This window comes from Nicotiana attenuata, chromosome 3 (assembly GCF_001879085.1).
Source record: "Nicotiana attenuata strain UT chromosome 3, NIATTr2, whole genome shotgun sequence".
In the NCBI taxonomy this organism is placed as follows: Eukaryota; Viridiplantae; Streptophyta; class Magnoliopsida; order Solanales; family Solanaceae; genus Nicotiana; species Nicotiana attenuata.
Genome location: NC_031991.1, coordinates 51845225 through 51866054, shown reverse-complemented (window position 1 = coordinate 51866054; position 20830 = coordinate 51845225). Strand labels below are relative to the sequence as shown.

General features: G+C 37.1%; 2 protein-coding genes across 2 annotated transcripts; both read left to right on the top strand.

The window, feature by feature from the left end:
- On the top strand, window positions 7910-14119 carry LOC109224651 (transcriptional regulator STERILE APETALA-like). Its single transcript, XM_019389188.1, has 3 exons — window positions 7910-8661; window positions 11937-12495; window positions 13238-14119. The coding sequence occupies exons 1-3, from the start codon at window positions 8458-8460 to the stop codon at window positions 13816-13818; spliced, it is 1344 nt and encodes a 447-aa protein (XP_019244733.1). The 5' UTR covers window positions 7910-8457; the 3' UTR covers window positions 13819-14119.
- LOC109224372 lies at window positions 19968-20429 on the top strand. Its single transcript, XM_019388952.1, has one exon. The coding sequence runs from the start codon at window positions 19968-19970 to the stop codon at window positions 20427-20429; it is 462 nt and encodes a 153-aa protein (XP_019244497.1).

Below are 20830 nucleotides of genomic sequence, written 5' to 3'. Positions count from 1 at the left end.
TTGACAAGCACGGATATTACCAGTGCATCATTGTGAGGTTGCATGATTCCCTCGGCATCCTCATCACTGAACGAAATGGTTCCTTCTGGACATAATCTCGGGTGTGTTTTTTCCTTGTGATAGATACTTTAGTGAACTTTATCATTGGCCTTGGGGGACATCGACCCCTCCAATGATCATGTTGATGACGTGTTGAGGCTCCTTTTATTCGGCTTGTTTGTTGGCGTCCCTGTTCCTGAAGTAGTTTTTGGCTCGATCACTCAGAAATTCTCGGAGGTGACAGTTATTGAACAACCGAGCAACTTCTTCTCTCAATTGTCGGCAATCCTTAGTCCTGTGGCCATGAGTGCCATGATACTTACACATCAAGTTAGGATCTCTTTGGGTAGGTTCATACTACAATGATCGAGGCCACTTGGTTTCCTTGATGCGCCCGATGGGTGATACGATGTTGGTAGTATCAACATTGAAGTTATACACTAATAATCTTTGCGCTTCCCTACCCCCGAGTAGCCTGTCGAAACCATTTTTGCTCATCAGACCTCAGTTACTGGCCCTCGATCGCCTCTCTTTCGTTCCTTGTGGGGTGACGCCCGAACCTATTTCCCCTTCGGTCTGTGTTGTAGGGTTGGTACCGATCCCGGATCGGCCTTGGCTCATGATCGCCAGCTCTCTTAGATCTGTCGTCAGCTCTGATGGGATAAACAGACCCAGAAGGGGCTCCGAGTTGGTCGTCCTTGACTCTAATCTTTGACTGGTACCTATTGTAGAAGTTGGCCCAAGTTACCGCTGGGTAGTCTACTAAATTTTGTTTTAGCTACTATGAAGCCAAGGAGCTTTGGAGATTAAGTCCTTGAGTGAATGCCTGAACGGCCCAATCATCTGCAACCGGAGGCAGGTCCATCCGTTCCATCTGGAACCTTGACACGAACTCCTCGAGCATCTCGTTATCTCTTTGTTTAACCTTGAAAAGGTCAGATTTTCTTATCTCGACCTTGATAGCCCCGGCATGGGCCTTCACAAAAGTATCTGCAAGCATAGAAAACGAGTCAATTGAATTTGGGGGTAAGTTGTGATACCATATCATCGCTCATTTGGACAAAGTCTCCCCGAACTTCTTCAGTAACACCGACTCGATTTCATTATCTCCAAGTTGTTCCCTTTGATGGCACATGTATAGGAGGTAACATGCTCATTCAGATTCGTGGTTTGTTATATTTTGGAATATCGGGCATACAAGACCTCTTCGGGATCGGCTTTGGTGCCACGCTCGGAGGGAAAGGCTTTTGGATAAATTTCATGGAATCCGGCCCTTTCAATATCGGGGGTGTTCCCGGGATTTGATCGACCCTGGAATTGTACGTTTCCACCTTCTTGTCATTGGCCTCAATTTTCTTCTCACTTGATTCCACATGCTTCGTTAATGCTTCAAGCATTTTCATTATCTCGAGGTTGACCCCGGGCTCAGCTTCACCCCGTCTCTCGGTGGTTTGTTCGTTTCTTCTGGTGCTTCCCGGGATAGTTCGGGCTCGACCCTGCTAGGGGCGTGGCCTTGATTCTGTAGCGGTGCTATCGCTTCCTATTGAGCCTGCAACAGTTCGAAGACTAGCCACAGGCTTACCCATCACCTTCGCCTTCAGGCGCTTCTCGAGCTGTTGGTCGGGGTCCTCCGCGAACACTATTTTTGGATCAGTTAGCAAATTAACGTCGATAGCCACCTGTGAGTTGGCATCGACCGGATCTGTAACCGGGACTCCAATGGTATCAATAGGGTGCACCTTATTGCTACGCACCAGATTATTATTTTCGCCATGATGGCCAGACTCAGCGTCAATGTTCAAGTGGGCAGATTGAGAATACATTTTTAAGTTGTCCTGAAATTAAGACTTTAAAGAACAAGCATAAAATAGAGTGTGTTATGGAGATTTGTATCAAACCACCACTGTTATCCTTACTCCACGGTGTGCGCCAAACTGTTTACCCTTAAAACGAATAACAATTAAATTTGTACGCGATTTTAAGGACATGTGGATTGATTCAACACAGATAATCAACAATATTGGATAAATGAGTTAAAGAGAAAATGAATAATCAAACCAAATGTAATGTTATGGCCCAATTCAAACTTAGGTTGAACAGTGGTTTTGCCCTTAATCGCATCCTTAGTTAGAAGCCAATTGTGAATAAAGAACAAACGGTGACGTAAGAACTTTACAATAGCTGGAAAGCAGAAAAATGAATTTGTATTGTCTTGGTTTGCGTGTTACAACATGTGTTATCAAAGAAAAGCTCCTCCCTTATATAGTAGGAGAGTTTCACCCCTAGTACAAATCTTAAAAAGGTAAAAATCTTTCTTTCTCATTAATTGCTGATCCCTAACCGTCATCGAGCGAGATCCGCGCGGTGATATCCGGTTGGTTGCGAATATCAAGGCCCTCTACCCGTCGTGTATAACTGTTCGTTGTGCTTCCCGAAGTCTTAAAACTTGTTCCGAGTCCGAGGTGCGTCGTTTTATCAGGTCCAATGGTGAGCACTTCATTCATTTTTCACGGGCCTCGATACAAAGAATTCCCAGCTTCGATTTCGATCTCACGTGTTCATGCCCTCACCTCGTTTTATTTACTGGGAAATCGGGTGTGCGTTATCCCCGATGTTGCATGTATACATACACCTCACTTTATATTATGTAAAACATCCTGTTTTACGCTTAAGCTTTTTAAAATACTGATATTGAGTTTCAGCAAAATTGGGCGTGATAGAATGTAGTTGTATGATTCAGCCCATGGTTAAAAATGGGTGCAATTGAAAAGATTACTGTAGTTAACGAGGCTATACCGACTTTTTACCGCAATGACTCTGCTGCTTCATGGCAAATTGGTGAGCAGTTGGCCATACTATTACCAACAATACAATTCAATCCAGTTATTTCATGCATTTTTTATTGCTTTCGGCCTTTACTCGCTTACTTTACTGCAACACTCTTTATCAACTTTTTAATATTAAAATTAACCAATGTTAACCTAAGTGCAATTCCCTACCCTTCATTCTTCTTCTGATCTACCTCACTACGCTAAAGGTCCATATAGAATGGACTCCTTTGAAATGGTTTCATTCAGGCACAACTACAGGAGGTTTGCTTTTTGATAATCTATTAGAATTGTAAAGGCTATGTAATTACACCTTGTTTTTGTAAAGTTTTGCACATAGCATAGTCAGTCAAGATTAGTTTTTTGTAGATGCCTGCTGACTAATGCAATCTTACATAGCGGTAGAAGATAGATGTTTTAGAAAAAAAAAAAAAAAAAAAAAAAAATCCTACCATTCGCGACTAGTATAGAAAACGTTCTTTGAGTAAACTTGAAATCCATAAAAGAGAAGAAGATTCTCCTTCTCCACACTAATCGTCTAATGACACCATTTGAGATCGCGTGACACTGAAAATTTGAGTCCAAAACAATATATTCATGTTCAATTTTGTGCTCTTTATTTGTTCATACGTTTCAAATGTGTGACATCATTTTAAAATATACTCTTCAGCTTTTTATTCTTCAACTGAAATAACTTTTCAACTATCATTTTTATGTCTTTCCAAACTATTACTGGACTATTTGTCAAATAAACATCATACATTTCATTTGTGGTCAAATTAAATGCAACATCTTGAATAAAGATAAAAGGACTATAAGATTTTTCGTGCCTTTTCAACTTGAAATTAGTTTTTGGCTGAATTAAAGCAGCAAAGTTGATAGTTACCACCTATAGCAAAGGTTGATACCTTATTTATTTTAAATAAATATCATTTTAAAAAATTATATTTCATGTCTACCTTTTGATTTTTATAGCCAAATATCTATTTATGGTCAACCCTTAAGCCATAAAATACGCTGCCCTCTCTTTCTCAACTCTCTCTCTCTCTCAACGCTAGTTTTCTCCGTGAAACAAATTCATGGATTCTCTCTCATCAGTTCCTCCGCCGATCGTTCTTCTGAGTAGTCAACAGGAATTTTTTTGCATCTACTTTCTTCAAGGATTTTGGAGAATCAATGATAAAGATGGGCAAAATTGGAGTCTTTACTGGAAAAGTCAAGGAAAGAACCTTTGAGGAGCACATAATCTGTCACAATTTGTATCAATCAAGCAGAAAGCTTTTCTTGAAATGGTAAAAATATGGATTGAAGTCTGCCTGATTTCCACCACTCTACGACCTTTCTTTGCCTCCCACCAACAACCCGATTCGTGCCTTCAAGGAACATACACGTGAGGTGCGATATTAGGGTTGTTCTTGAATAAGACGACGGAGTTTGGGGCTGAGCAACTTGAAGATTCTGTTACCTTTTTTTAAAAGTGTATTTCAATGTATCTCGTTGTATTCATGTATTTCGTTTTTTTTCCATTGTATTTCAGTGTATCTCGCTGTATTTCATTGTATTCACTGTCTCGCTATATTCCATGATTGTATTCATATATTTTTTAAAATTAATATAATTTATGTATTCAGATGTATATATGTAGTCAAATGTATCTGAAGTATATATTCATATGTTTTTGCACTTAGATGACCTGCTATACTTCATGATTCAATGTATTTTTATGTATTTAACTATATTCAATGTAATTATATAATTTCTCTGAAGATTGCTATATTTTTGGGGTGTTTTTCGGTTGAGAATCTTTTTAATAACTGAAAATACAAATTTTGTATTTATAATTGAGTTTGTTGAGTTATATTAGGAGTCTATTATGTTAATTGATTCACTTTTAGTTTAAAAACAGTTGAATAGACGATGAATTGCGTCGTGAATACAGTCGAATACAATAATCTGTCTAGCTGTAATTCCCTGTTTCACGCCGTGAATACAGTCGAATACAATAATTTGTCTAGCTGTAATCCGCTTTTCACGCCGAAAAATGCTACTGTATTCATGAATGCAGTAACTTAAATACATCGAATACACTCTAAAAAATCTAAAAACATAGCTATAAGAAATAATATAGTAAATATTAGCTACAACTAGCTAATAACCACTAAAACATAGTGGTTTCTGAAATTTTCTCAATAATATTCTAGGCTTTGAACTGGTGAAAAGAAACACCGAAAAAATTATACTTCATAAAAGTAAGCATTGTCCCACAACAGTGCAAGAACTCCCAAAGGGAGGAGTGAAGAAGAATCATTAATTAAGAGCCCGTATGGATCTAAAAGAAAATTCAACTTTTTTCGAAATTTTTTTACTTTTTTCGAAATCAGTGTTTGGCCATAAAATTTTTAATTTTCACTTGAATATGAATTTTGGAATTTTTCGAAAATTTAAAAAACTCTAAAAAGCTGTTTTTCAAAATTTTCATTCAGTTCACTCACAAAACTTTAAAAACAACCCAAATTATATTTATGTTCAAACACTACTCTAATTTCAAATACCATTTTTACTTGAATTTTTTTTCACTTTTTTTTTTTTTTGGAATTTTACAATTCTTATATCCAAACGCCCACTAAATATATTATTTTCTCTTTCTTTTTGTCTTTTTTCTTAAGCTTGACATTAGCTCAAGACTTTTTCAAGACCCGAGGTCCTCGTATATATCCATTACCATACCAAATAGTAGGAATTTTCATTAGAGATAATTAAATAATTTCGATACTGCTTTTGCATACACCGAGAATTGTTACGAGATTTGAATGTTCATTTTCAATAATCAACGTAAAATTAAGCACAATAAGTTGCATCTTTCAAACATAAAATTCTTCTGACTCTTCTATTCAAATTATGTGTGCACTTAATAATGATTTTCAATGTAGTCTTTCATCAAACTACTTTAGATGTTCAACATAAAAATGAAATTCAGTTCCGACTATGCTTTATAAGATTATTTTTTGAGGTTGGGAGAGGCCCGACTAAGATAAAGGAAGCCAGGAAGGTATTATATGTAGAACTTTGAACATTTATAATGCAAATACTGTTTTACTTTAATCACCACTTATTATTTCTTTTATTGTGACTTCCATATATCTTCTTAACTGGTTACACTTTGATTCTTTAGGGTTCGTTTGGTACGAGGTATAAGTAGATATAGCGCTGATATAAAATTTTAATACCATCTTAATACTTTGTTTGGTTAGCAAACCTGATATAAGTTATCTCGGGATAAAAATTAGTACCAGGATAACTTATACCTTGTAGGGAGTGGGGTAATTAGTGCCGGGATAACTTGTACCTTCTTCTTAGAAATTTGCAATTGTCATTTCTAATACAACATATCAAACAGTGGATAAAAATCAATACCAGGATAACTAATCCTGAATTAACTAATCCCATCATAACTTATCCCAGCATAAGCCGTATTCAAATCAAACTATCCCTTATAGGTAAGGGTGTTAAACGGGTCGGGCCAGCCCGGTTCCGGACCGGCCCAGACCGGTTAAAACCGGAACTGGCCCGGACCGGTTAAAGTGGGCTGGGTTGGGATGGGTTAGGGGGGTCGCGCTGGTTGCTCCGTTTAAGTTTGAAATACCGGTTATCCGGACCAGTCCAACCCGCTAAGTGAACAGTGATCGTGAACCGGTTAGCCGGCCCGGACCGGTATAACGGTAAATTTTTTTTTTTTTTTTTTTAATATGGGCCAGATCTGACGGCTTGACGTATATAGGAGATTGAAGCAAACAACAAAAATATTTATGTTCAAGTAGATAATTGGATGCCCTTTAACGCCCTTTCTCCTCCTCAAAATTTGGTGGGAACCTGATAGTTAATAGATTTAGGGAACAAAATAATTTATATATGCTATTATTTTTTCTTGTATTTGGTTACCACAAAAAATTTTCAAGAACGAAAATGCTTTTCTCACTTATGAACGAAAATAATTTTCCTTACGGCTCTCCTAATTTTTTTAACTTTATATGTATTAATCATTAAGATTATCACTCAGATATATTTATTAATCTGTACTAAAATTTTTTATTAAAATACTCTTCTATTTCGTTAATATTATTATCTATTTTTAGTATATATATTTTTCTCATACTTGCCATTCACCAATCAAATAAACACGAATAAAGGGCAGCCGGTGCGGCAGTAGTGCAAATGTAAGTGCCAATACTTTGTATTAATATAAGTTACAATAGTTATACAAAATACAAAAAAAAAAAAATTAAAAAATACACTAAACCCGGCCCGGCCCCCTCAACCCGTAACCCGTACGGTTCGATTTTTATCCGGATGAACCCGAACCCGTAAAACCCGGTAAGCCCCAACCCGTAACCGGCCCGGACCATAACCCGTACGGGTCCAAAATATCCCAACCCAGTCTGGCCCGGCCCACCCGTTTAACACCCTTACTTATAGGTGATGGCTAATAGCCAAACGAAATTGCTATCATATTTGTGGGTCGAAGTAGAATTGGGCTTCCTTTTTTCTTTAAATCAATTTTCTTCGAATAAACAGCAGGTAGAAACAATCTCTTGCAGAAATGCAGGGTGAGACGTACAATAGACTCTTGTGGTCATGCTCTTCCGCGGACCTCACGCATAGCGGGAGTTTAATGCACCAGGTTGCCGTTTTTTTTACAAGTATAAACACCATATTTTATCTTTGTAAATAAACTAGGATGTTTTTTATAGTTTACTTTAGAATTTAATATTCAATTTACTCAAAGAGTGATGTACTCTTTATTTCTTTTTATAAAGAGAAAAGTATTTACTTATGGCAGTAGAATGCATGCTTTAAATTTATTGTGATTGGAAGACAAACTTGGAGTTTCTAATTATGAATTAATGGTTACACGTACCATAAGCAAACAATAAACTAGAGGGAAAAAAAGAGCCGAAAGAAGAAAGAAATTGGATTTTCCATTAGTCCATAATAACACAAGAAAAAAAATCACTACTTTCTAGTAAACATAGAAGTACAAAAAAATCACTTAAGTGAAAGGAAAAAAAGAAAGTACAGAGAATCGATTGATCAAAGGAGTAAAAAAGGGTTTTTTCTAGGAAGAAAGCGAGTGGACGTATCGAATTACCACCTGAAAAAGACTTCAAGTTATGAAACATGGAAGAAACCATCAGTTTCTTCTCATCTTCTTCCTTCCGTTATAATTTTCTCAGAGGTCCGAAGAGTGTTTTCCTCCGCCGTCTTAGCAGGACGGGAGAGCTCTAGGCCAAGTGTTGACAAATCAAGAAACGTCCAAAAAATTTATGTCTCTTTTGTACATACAAAACACACACACACACACACTATACTCATTCATTCAAGAAAACCCTATATCTCTGTGTATTTCTTATCTCCCTTCTCTTTATATAAATAGTAGTTAGAAGGATCTTTTATTTCTCAAGACTCACATTCTTAGCCCTTCTTGGTTTTTTTTTTTTGGCTTACTTGTAATACCCTTTTGTCTCTAGCTAACATTTCACTTCTGTACTTTTCTTCCGTTACAAAGCCAAAAATTTTCGTTCTTTAATTATATATGTCGTCGTCATCATCACCACCTTCATCTTTAGGAGGAGTTGGAGGAGGAGAAGAACCTTCTTCCTCTAGGAGCCGTAGACGTGCTGGAAATGATGTTTGGCCAGAGCCTTTCGTGGAGGATTTGGCTTTGCTTGTTGCCACTGATGCTTCTCGTTCCATTGGCCGTTTGGCTGCTGCTCAAGCCCTATCTGTTATTTTTCAGGTGACTAATTAATTTAGGGTATTATTTGCGGTTCTTGTTAGGCTGTGATGTTTGGTGCTACTGTATTTCTTTTCGTCTGTTTTGAGTTGAGGGTCTAACCGAAACAGTCTTTCGGGTATGTTTGGTGCTACTGTATTTCTTTTTCGTCTCTCTTGAGTTGAGGGTCTCAGTCTTTCGGGTAAGGTCCGCATACACATTCCAGACGCCATGTCGGATTACATAAGGTTTTGTTGTTGTTAGGATGTGATGAAAATCTTGGTCACATTTAGCGTAATCATTTTTCCATAATAACATGTTTAAAGATGATTTTGTGCATATCTTTGACCAGTGAACCTGAGAATTATAGGCTGTAGTTACATAGCAAAGATGCAGATTTGCATTAAAGATTTTCTGAAAAAGTAAAAAGAAATCATATATCGATGCATAAAGGAAATATTGCAAGTACTGGATGATGTAAATATGTCCAAATAGCTAGGCAGTAGCTGTATCATGACCTGCAGGATGAAGAATTTGAGCATTAAAACTATTAAGTCTGAGGAAGGTTGTACTTGTGGATCAGACTTATTTTTATAAGCTTTATGTTGAATTTTGTTTTTTCCTTTCATCAATTTCTCATTTTGTGCTTGTTGACGGGAATATATAGTAAGGCTGCCATCATTTTCACCTTTAGATTATCCATACTTAGATGGCCCTCTTTTTAGCATATAGTCATAAGGGAAAAGGGTTCTTTTGGTTTCTTCAACTTCCTTTCCCTTTCATTGCACGATCCTTTTCAACACTGCCAACAGAATGTGTATATTTAGTTAGAGATGTGGGCAAGTACTCATACCATTTTCACTATTTGGTTTTGCTTATGAGTACTCTCTCTCTCTCTCTCTTAAGAGTTTTTACTTTTGTTCTTTAATTTTCCAACATTCCTGTATTGTATGATCCTGGTAACCAAATGTGGAGACAGGAAGAAGAAAAATTCCGAAATTATTGCTCATTTTCATTGGGACAAAAACATTGATCTTTCCTCATAATCCTTTGGGTTTTTTATATTATGTTTTCTTGTTCCCACATTCTCTCAGGTATATTAAAAGTGGGACCAAGATTGCAACTAAAGGACAGTAAATAGATCACACTGTTTTTTTAATATGTACTAATGCCAAGTTTAAGCTCATATGCTCCAAATCTTTTTGTTATATATATGGACTATTTTGTTATCCCGAATTATTCCCTATTTTTGGCATCCTAAAATTAAACTGTTAAATTCAAATATTGGAAGTCGCTCCATTTCTCTATTTATTGTGTCACTTTTGTATATTTTTAGATAGACTAACTTAAAGGTTCTCATTAATAGGTACCACTAACTACACAATATAGGTTAAAATTGTAGTCTTTAACTTCTTGTTGATATAATTTAAGATGTATAGAAGACCATATTTTTGAGAAGTAAGAACCCATGGTCAAAGAAACAAATATAAGTTGTTACAAATGCAAAAAAGAGTATAAAGATTCGACGCTTCTAACGAGAAAGGCCATAAGGCTACCTTTCTTGGAAATGAAAGAAAGAAAGGATAAGGGGGTCTCGTCTCTATATCGAAAGCAATAGTTATAACATCAATCCGATGTTTATATGTATAGTATAGTATAAGATTTTTGATGAGGCTGATATGCTCGTGCTTATGGTATTCGTGTATGTGTGGACCACAAAAGTGCACAAGAAACTAGTCACTGTCCTGTTTAATTTTTTGTATATATATGTTTGGAGTTTCTTTTACAAGTCAATCTCTTTTTCTTCTGTCAGTTTTGACTCCTCAAGAGTGTCTTTGTCCCTTCTGTATTCTTCCTTGTTTATTGCTCCAAAAAGACTTTGGGCTGGGGAATCACACGTTCCAAGTTAATAAAAGCTCAATTCTTTATGTGATTTATAAATGTTTAAGATAGACAACCAGTGAATTATTTAAAATATAAAAAATATTGTAGCTTTATGTGTGTAAGGATTCTTTAATCATAAAATGTTATGACATGTTAAAATACACAGGTTTATCTTTTTTCCAATGTTTTTTGTTCAACTAGATAATCTTTTTCTCCCTTTCTATTGTTCAAGAATATTAAGTAGAGAGATGTAGGTAATTAAATAGGCATTTAAGGGTCGTACTAGTGTGTGTTAACAGTACCTTTGTTTTTAAGCCTGGATGGTGTCATTAAAAGGAGGAAAATTGTCAGTATATTTCTTCTTCAGTAGTAGAGAGACATATGATGAGATCTTGTAGTACCCTAAGACTGACTACCATGTTTACCTCTACTCTGCCTACTACTGCCCCTACTACTTCCTGACTCCCTTTCTGACTTCCCCCATGCATCACCATCCTCCCACTTCTCTTCTTCATTAGATTTGGACATAAGAACCGTAAAATTCCAAAAGAAAGTTTTTTTTTTCTAGTGAAAATGGTATTTTAAATTAGAGTTGTGTTTGGACATAAATATAGTTTTGGGTTGTTTTTGAAGTTTTGTGAGTGATCTAAGTGAAATTTTTTAAAAATAGCCTTTTTGAGTTTTTCAAAAATTGAAAATTCTATGGCAAAATAATTATTTCAGAAAAAAGTGAAAACTTTTCGAAAATAAAGTGAGCTAGCATGTTAGGCATGCCTTCAATGAGAAAGTGTGAAAGTGCCCTCAAAATTGTGATTTTACATGTGTGTCTATGAGTGTCTCTCTCCATATATATATATATATATATGTATTGGAAAAGGTCCAAATATGTCCTTGTACTATATGAATTGAGTATATTTGCCCTTCGTTTATACTTTAGCACATATATGTCCTTACCGTCATATAGTTGGTCCATATATACCCTTATGCTATACGAAATTGAGCATATTTGCCCTTCGTTAAGACTTTGGCCCATATGTGTCCTTGATCTCAAATAGTTGGTGGATATGCCCTTTTTCGAGACGGAATCCACCCAAACTAATTAGTTCTTTCGTTAATTATACTAAAGTGCATTACAAACACTATTTCCTTTTTATTAGTATTTTTTTCTTTACCTTTCTCTTTACAAACACCATAGTTTGGCTTTATGGTGGCATGTGCCTTATACTCTAACTTTGTACTATTTAGTGACAGAAATATTTTTATTATGTATAATTATATGGAGCCTTTAACATTCATTACTCATAATCAAGATTTCAAATATTTTTTTTTTGTTGGGCTTTTTTCTTATTTTCTTCTTTTTCATATGGTATGATTATGAAATTGCTAATAAATTTTATAATGGCCACTAAATTCAGGTTTGTTCAACATGGCAAGCAGTGTCACACTCCGATCTACTATGGCAAAACCTGACCCGCCGGATATGGAACCGCCACAACCTTCTCCGTCAAACATGGCGGGAGGAGTACATATATTGGCACCAAACAGCCAATAATTTCCTTCACCATAGATACACATATAATACCCTCCATTTCGTGCCAGAAAACAACGAGAATGACGACAACAATAACAACAACATCGACAGCCTATTTTGTCGACGTTTAGCCTTGTCTGACCACCATCTAGCCGCCGGGTTCTCCGACGGCTCGGTTCAATTATTTTATCTACCTACAAGGCTACATTTGTCGACCTTCCACCCTCATCACCGTGATCGCCTAGGCCGATTCTCTAGAGCTGTTTCTGGGATTATTTTGTCTGATGTTCAACTTGTGTTTGCTTCTCTTGATGGTGATATTCATGTGGTGGTCATAGGTGATGCTGCACCACCTAGACGTGCTCATTTAGGGGACGTAGTTAATGATGGTGCTTTGGTTGATTTCACTGGCTGTGACCAGTGGTGGGTTGGCTTATATGCAGGTAATTCTTCTAATTTTCATAACTTGTCTATTTTTTGGGTCACGTAAATGTCAAGTGTGGATAGTAGCAAATTAAAAGGGAGGATCTAAATGTTTTGAATTTTTAAAATAAAAGTGTGGAGTGTTTTTTAAATTAAGAAAGGTAAGGATCGTAACTTCTTGATTTGTGTGCTATCGGGAAAAGATTAATTAGGCCAACACTTCTAGTAGACCTTTGAGGAAAGGTCAAATTCTTGACCTAGGCTTGTAGACTTTAAAGGTCACAATTGCAAGAAGGGCCGATTTAGGGGCGGAAGGCCGAAAAATTATACTGTTATGTTATTATAAGGCAAAATTTATTTTTCACCTTTATATATTATGTTTTGAACCTAAAAGCATGATTTAGTAGTCTAAGGGGGTTCAAAACTTTTGCAAGGTCATTGGTTGTATTCCCACTAGCTACAACTTTTTTTACTTTTTTATTTTTTAACCCCTTCACGGTATTGCAAGTAGTAATAGTATATTTACTCTAATATTTTACGGTCAGAAATGAAGTAAATAAATGTTTTTATTTCTCCTTTTATATTAGAATTTATAATTAGACTATAACAATCTGATCAACTGACTATAAAAATTAAGTGGGTGACGAAGGAACTACACAGATACTTTAAGTAGGCAAATTACTTCGGTGGCACTAGTGCACAAATTTTAGTTACAACAGATTCGTAGAACTTTAAATGTACTTTGTTTTGCATTTGTTTCAGGTGTTCCAGGGCGGGCATTTCACATATGGAATAAGGAAACAGAAGAGCTACTCTTTGTTGGTGGTGAATTGACAGATCCAGAAGCGTTAATGGGTTGGCACCTACTGACCGAGGTGACCGAGCTCGTGGGCCGAATCAGGGTGACAACCCAAGAGACGGCCGTGGCATGCACCAGCCTGCAGATCATGGTAATTGACTTGCAAAACCAGGGCATAATAATAAGAGCACAACCATTCCGAAGAGGTCACATAGTGGCATCATTTGATGCCCGAAACGAGACGCTGGTGGCCGTGGACAACCGGGACGTGGCCAGCGTGCGTAGGGCGGACGATTTGGAGGAAATATGCAGGTTTAATGTTAGAGGAGCAAACCAAAGGGGAATTGTTGGGTGCATGAATGGAGGGTATGCATTGATGTGGATAGGGAATGTGATTAGGGTGTGGGAGATACAACATGGAGCATATCTATACAGTATTAGGGAGAGAATTGGTGATATAAATGCTATAATTGCAGATGAAAGGTATTTAGCAGCTTGTTCCAGTGGTGCCACTATCCATTTGTGGGACTTTGGTGCACAATAGTAGTATGGAGCTATTACTTGATGTAGCAAAAAGGAAGTTAATTGGATATGCTTGTTTTTTTTTATAAAAAAAATTGGTTTTCTTGGTAGGGGAAAGAGTTTTTAGACGGGAAATAGGAAGAGTTTTAAGGTACAGTTGAGCTGACTTGATTGAATAGGAAAAGAGCAGGAAAAAAACATTCTGAGAGATATAATCTGTTGTACCTAGAATCTTTTATGCAATGCAAAGTTGATTTTACTTTCTGTAATTTTTTCTCAAGTTTCACTGTGCTTTTGCCTTCACTTTTCTCTCTTTTTCCTTCGGGTTAGTATGAAGGACTATTAGTCTATAAGATTGCAATTAGACCTAAGTTAATTCCGGAATTGGAATTTGTTGTAATGAATTTAGTCACATGCAATGAATTTTGTTTTATATTTTACATTTACTTAAATTTGAATTTGACAAGAACAAGGGTGAAGACTGAAGTAGTCTTGAAAAAGATGTTACCGATATTTTTGTGACATTTTACTAGAAATAATTGGAAATCTTATTATAGTGTTATTAGCTTTTAGCATGTTTGGCCGAGCTTCTTTTTGGCCAAAAGTGTTTTTTTTTTGCCCAAAAATTGAGGTGTTTGGCCGAGATTTTGGAAGGAAAAAAAGTGTTTTTGAGGAGAAGCAAAATCATGTTTGGAGAAGTAGAAAAAAGTAGCTTATTTTCAAAAGCACTTTTTTGAGAAGCACTTATGAGAAAAATACACTTAGTAGCAGTTTTTTAAAGCTTGGCCAAACACTAATTGCTGCTCAGAAGTGCTTTTCAAACTAATTAGCCAAATACAAACTGTTTCTCACCAAAAGTACTTTTAAGAAAAACACTTTTAAAAAAAACACTTCTCAAAATAAGCTGATTTTTACAGCTTGGCCAAACGAGCTATTTATATAGAGAAAGCATGAATGAGTATTAATGGCTAGGTGGGAATATTCTTGTCACTGATCTATGACTAAACTATTGTACCACTCCTCTAACCCTCTACTTCCAATCAGACTACGAGTGGCAAAATGGTTAAAAGAAAACAGTAAACCACATATATCATTCACTAAAAAATAAATTGGATAATGAACTTTTTAAAAACGGGTTGAATATGGATAAGAACCATATTTATTCATTTAGAAAATGATAATCAATGAGTTACCAATGGTTAACCAATGAGTCTAACTTTTACATTTGTAAAGTCTTAAATTGAGAGTTGTTCAAGTTAGAGATACTAAGAATTCTTCTAAAAGTGATCATACGCAAGTATTTATGGATAATATGGTTACCCATATTATCCGTCGGTTAACCCGTTTTTTTATCCGTATTAAATATGGGTCGATTGGATAATTTATCCATTTTTTATTTTTCGGTTTCGACCCGAACCATATCCAACCCGACCCGCTCGTTTGTCACTCCTAAATCGAACAAATCACTCGCAAAAATATTCACTAACGAGTTGAACTATCCCATTTTGTGCCTATTCTTGTTCTTCCGTCTCTTTTTCAATTGTTTGTTTCCTTTTCAATTTTTGGTTAAGGATGCTGTTATTAGTTTCTAAGTCTTTTCATTTCAAATCCATTTCTAATAAATCTTAACAAGCAGGGAGGAAATTTATTGCAACTGTTCACACCAAGATTACCATATATAAACCCAGAAATTATGCGGGGCAGTACTGGAAACATAGATACTTGTAAGTTATGCTAGAATTAGTTATACTGGAATTAGTTATGTTGAGATAAGTTATCCTAATATTTTTTTTATTAACTGTTAGGTATATTGTATTAATTCTGGGATTGTTAATTTTACTGTTTTATCCCGGATAACTTACTTGGGATTACGATTCCACCTTCTGACAAGTATAAGTTATCACGTACTATTTTTAATTCCGGAAGAACTGACACAGGATGAGTAACCAAACAAGGGATAAGGCGGTACTAAATTTTTAACCCAGAATCATTTTTGCTTATATATCCTACCAAACGACCCTGGCAAATTGTGAGAGTAACTCAGCTCCTAGAAAGCCAATTATATCCCATATATCTAGGACATTACGAGACATCAGCTCTATTGGTGTTAACAAGTCCGTCTCACCAGAATCCAACAATTTCAGGGCCTCTAACATGTCATACAAAGTGCTGTTATGCACTACTTTTATGTCGCTAAAATATTTGGGCCAAGAAGTAAAACTTTAGAACCTCTACAGCTTCAGACCCAAATTCACATATACAAGTTGACTTGTGATAATAGGTCAGTGTCGCTTGCACTGAAGAGCGGTAACCTGCAGCTCGAGCATCCAGTGCACATGAAAGCTAATTAAACAAAGAGCGGACACCTATATACAGAGTTAAAAAAGCACATACGCAAGGAGCAAATTCTAGAGCCAACATAAAGATAGATTTTGAGATCTTTTGTCTAATTTCTTTCCTCAAATATTCTGTTAATGTATCCCATGCAAAACCATTGGTAATGAGAAAGCCATTTTGAGTTTGTTAAGATGCAACTACTCTCTCTAATAAACTGAAAAAACACTTCTGCTGGCTGATGAAATGCGTGCAGAGTGTGGTAGCAGTGTTGAATAAATGGCCGATTTGGAACAAGACCGAATAACTTTAAAGGTGGTCCTGATATTAAAGTCTGAAGATAGCAGTCGATCGTTCATTCTCTCTCCCCAGTGGCTTCGAAAGCGAGACATGAAAGATCAAAGAAAATAGGAAAAAAGAGCACGGGGATATTTAGCTATGTGTCCGTGTAAGATAAAATTACCCCCGATTTCTCGGTAAAGGAACGAGAGGACAACGCCAGCCAATATGGCCTCGGGTATAGCCGAGGGCTCCCATAGATCAGAGCCCGAGAGGACGAATGGTGAGCCAAGAATCCTACGTGGCCAATCATTGAGCTCGAGCAAAGTAAAGAACCGAGGTTAAGGGAAATACGGTTAGACAGGACAAACGAGGGGCCGAAATATCCGCCCTTAACCGGATATTACGGCGCAAATCTCGCCCGATATCAACTATATATCACTATTTACTAGAAGATAAAGATTTTTATCTTATTTAGGGATTGAAACTCCCCTACGTACTATATAAAGGGGAGAACCTTCTAATTTTAAGATCACTGTTGGCACGCATATCAAATCTATAAAAGTCAATTTTTATTCTCTAATTACTGTTCAAAGTGTTCTTCAGCTGCTTATTGATTTAGTTGCGACAGAGCCCGATTTGAGGGCTTGATCGGAACAAATTTTTAGTGTTCATTGGTTTTAGGTTATAATCTCGAGTTTTAGTCGCTTATTACACTCTAATTTACGGCACTTTAATTGAGTTTGAACTTTAATAGCTAGTGTTGTACACTAATTATGTGTTTTATGCCTTGTAGGAGTGATTTCGAGTGATGTAAATATTATGGAACAAATTCAAACTATTTGGAGCTTTGAAGTCTGAGTAAAAGTCCAGGGGTTCAAGCCGGGATCACGTTCGGGGGTGGAGAACCACATCTGGATATCAAAAAGTCAAGAAAAAGCCGGACTTTGAGAATTTTCCACACCCGCGGCGCGTGGGGTGCCGCGGCTGCCCAAATTGCTGCTGCCAGTCAAATTACATGCACCCTGATAAACTCCACTACCACACCGCATGGCGCATCGCCCCATGCGCCCCGCCTGTGCATTTTTTAACTGAGTAGCAATCCAATTTCGGCTAGGAGAAGGTGGTTTCGTTTGAGCCCGAGCCTACTTAGTATAAATATATGTAAAAATATTATTTTTGGGACTTTTGACATATCTTAGACCTAAGGAAGCTAAGGAAGAGGTGGAAAAGCAAAAGCACAAGGATTTCACCATTCAATCCTCACTCAAGACACGAGTTTGGATCGTTTTATATTTTCCTTTAACTTAAACATATTTATGATGAATTGCTCCATATCTATGGAGTAGTTCTCTTTACGATTTTATGGATTTGGTGTATTGATACTTGTTTGTGGATTATAACCCTAGTTTTAATGTATTGAATCGTTTTGGATGTTTTCATCGTTGCATCTATGTTCACTAGTTCATGTAATCGAGCGAGGCATAACTTGTGATATCTTTGCATTCTATTTTGTTGGTTGAATTCATTAATTCTTCTTAGTAATCAGAATGGGCTAGTTGAATTGTTGATTAAACCTAGTTAGGAGGATAATCGAGAGAGGTTCTCCTAAAGACCATTCCACTACGAATTCTTGCATATTTTCACGTGCTTAATTTAGTTCATCTTGTGAGATTGAGACTTAATCGAGAGAGGAGTTTCTACTAAATAATTGAAGTAATAACCAAGTGAATTCGAGAGACTCACTTGAACATTGAAGTGAATTATCTAGAGTTAGTCCCAGCCAATTATCTTCCACCTGTCCTATCAAAACCCTATTTTCTCCCATTGATATCTTCTTTTGCTCATTACTTGCGTTGATTGTCACTAGTCAATAATTTATACTCTTAGTTAATTTTAATTTTAAATCACATTGTTCTAAATTGTTGAGCATCTTGGATAGCAATCTAGCTACAAACTACGATAATATTGTTTAACTCCAATCCCTGTGGAGACGATACTATATTTTGCTATATTCGACTAGCGAGAATATTTAAGTGTGTGTTTTGCGCTCGTGAAATTTTGGCGCCGTTGCCGGTGATTGGAAATTAATAGTCTTTGAAATAGTTTGTAGTTCTAATTCAGGAATTTATTTCTTTTATTTTATTTTTCTCTTTTTACGGTTGGGTGCTCCTTGACTGTGCGCATGCACATGTTAGATTGGTGCATGACTCTATCTTCTGGGAAAGGATTGCTACCATACGAACCAAAAATCGAGAAACAACTGCGGCAGTTGAGGAAGAAAAGAAATCTCCCCGAGAATACAGAGACGGTTGGGCAATCCTCAACCAAAGAAAATATGGCTGGAGATGATGATAATGTCAATTTGGCTGCGAGAGAGGCAGCCGAATCTAAGAGAAAAAGCTGCTCGGGATGCTGAGGAAGCAGCTCTTCGAGATGCATAAATTGTCTACGAAGAGGAGAGGGCTCGGAGAATTTCTCAGAATCAGCCTTTGGTTCCAGATCAGTTCGGAAACATAGCTCCCGGCTGGGAGACCACTTGGCGATTATGCTAGACCGGTATATAACCAAGGCTTATCAAGTGTGAGACCACCTTCAGTTGCAGCCAATAATTTTGAGCTGAAGCAAGGGTTGCTCTAAACCCTCCAAAACAGCTGTGTCTTCAGAGGAAAGTTGAACGAAGATCCAAACAATTATGTGATGGACTTCGAGGAGATTATGAACACCTTTCAATACAATGGTGTGTCACAATATGCAGTTTATTTAAGGGCATTACCCTTCACACTCAAAGATGATGCAAAGCACTGGCTTCGAAGCTTGCCCCAGGGATCAATTAGAACGTGGGAGGAGATGACCAGAAAATTTCTTGCTGAATATTTCTCCTTAGCTCAAACGGTCAAGCTTAGAAGAGAAATCCATAACTTCTGCCAGAACGAGACTGCAACTATGTTTGAAGCATCGGATAGGTTTTAGGAGATAGTGCGAAAGTGTCAACATAGTGGAATTGAACTCTAGATGCAACTTTAGGATTTTTGGGATGGATTGACACCAGCCTCATGGAGAACGTTGAGCAATGCAGCTGGAGGCCTGTTGATGAAAAAGACTCCAGAGGAGATAGTCACAATTCTAGATGAGTTATCTGAAGATGAAAATCAGTGGCCCTCTGAGATTGCTGAAAGAAAAAGATCAAATGGTGTTCACCAAGTTGATGCTAACACATCTGTGCAGGTGCAACTTGACACCATGGCCAAAGAAATAAGGAAGCTGACCTTAGCCTCGATACATAATGAGCCTCATGCAATATGTGACATATGTGGAAGAGGACACCTAACTCATGAGTGTCAGGCCTTAATTGAGGAAGTTAATGCTGTCCGGAATTATAACTTCAATGCAATGGGTCAGAAGCACCCCGGTTATTCATGGAGTTCACCTGGGGTACATCAAGTACACCGCAACAAAACAACCCCAGATTTTAGGGACAAGGAGCCCAGGCTTACAAAATCAGCAAAGGCCGTAGTTTTGCCTCAATAGCCAATTTAGTCTTGGTTAGAATATTTGATGAAGTCATTCATTGTCAAGACAGATGAGAGGCTGGATGCTCATGGTGCAGCTATCAAAGAACTTGGGACATGTTTGTGTAACTTTGAGAGACAAGTGGAACAAATTGCAACTATATTATCTGAGAGAATCCCAGGTACTCTGCCAGCTAATACAGAAAAGAATTCCAAAGAAACGGTAAATGCTGTGACCTTAAGAAGCGGAAAAGTGTTGAAAGATCCCACTCCAATCCAAAAAGAGGTGATACCTGAAAAAGAAAGTAGGAAGGAGCTGAAAATTGAAGATGATAAGAAGAATAAGAAAGGCAAGAAGGGAGTAGAGAAAAAGAAGGAGGAGGAAACTTTGAGAAGGGAGGAATCTAATGAAGAAAGCAAGCACATGCCTGCTCTACCTTTTCCCCAAAAGCTCTATAGAGAAAAGCTGGACAAGCAGTTTGAGAGATTTCTGGATATGCTGAAATAGGTTAACGTAAATTTGCCATTCACAGAAGTTCTCTCCCAAATGCCAGCTTATGACAAGTTCTTGAAGGATATCCATACAAAGAAGAGGAAGATAGAAGATACCAGTGGTCAAGCTCATAGAGCATTACAGTGCAATCTTGCAAGACAAGCTCCCACAAAAGTGTGGAGATCCAGGGAGTTTTACTATACCTTGCTCTTTAGGCACTCTTAACGTTGATAAATATTTATGTGATTCTGGTGCCTCGATTAATTTAATGCCATTTTCTATTTACAGGAAACTAGAGAAGGATATTGGAGAGATAAGGTCAGTGCCAATATCTTTGCAGCTGGCGGACCAAATTACTATAACATTCGAGGGGATAGTGGAAGATGTTTTGGTGCAGGTAGATAAGTTTGTATTTC

Coding starts and splice junctions, on each gene's coding strand:
- LOC109224651 (XM_019389188.1), top strand. CDS start 8,458: ATGTCGTCGTCATCATCACCACCTTCATCTTTAGGAGGAGTTGGAGGA. Junction 8,662..11,936: donor CCCTATCTGTTATTTTTCAG/GTGACTAATTAA, acceptor CACTAAATTCAG/GTTTGTTCAACATGGCAAGC. Junction 12,496..13,237: donor GTGGGTTGGCTTATATGCAG/GTAATTCTTCTA, acceptor CATTTGTTTCAG/GTGTTCCAGGGCGGGCATTT.
- LOC109224372 (XM_019388952.1), top strand. CDS start 19,968: ATGAAGTCATTCATTGTCAAGACAGATGAGAGGCTGGATGCTCATGGT.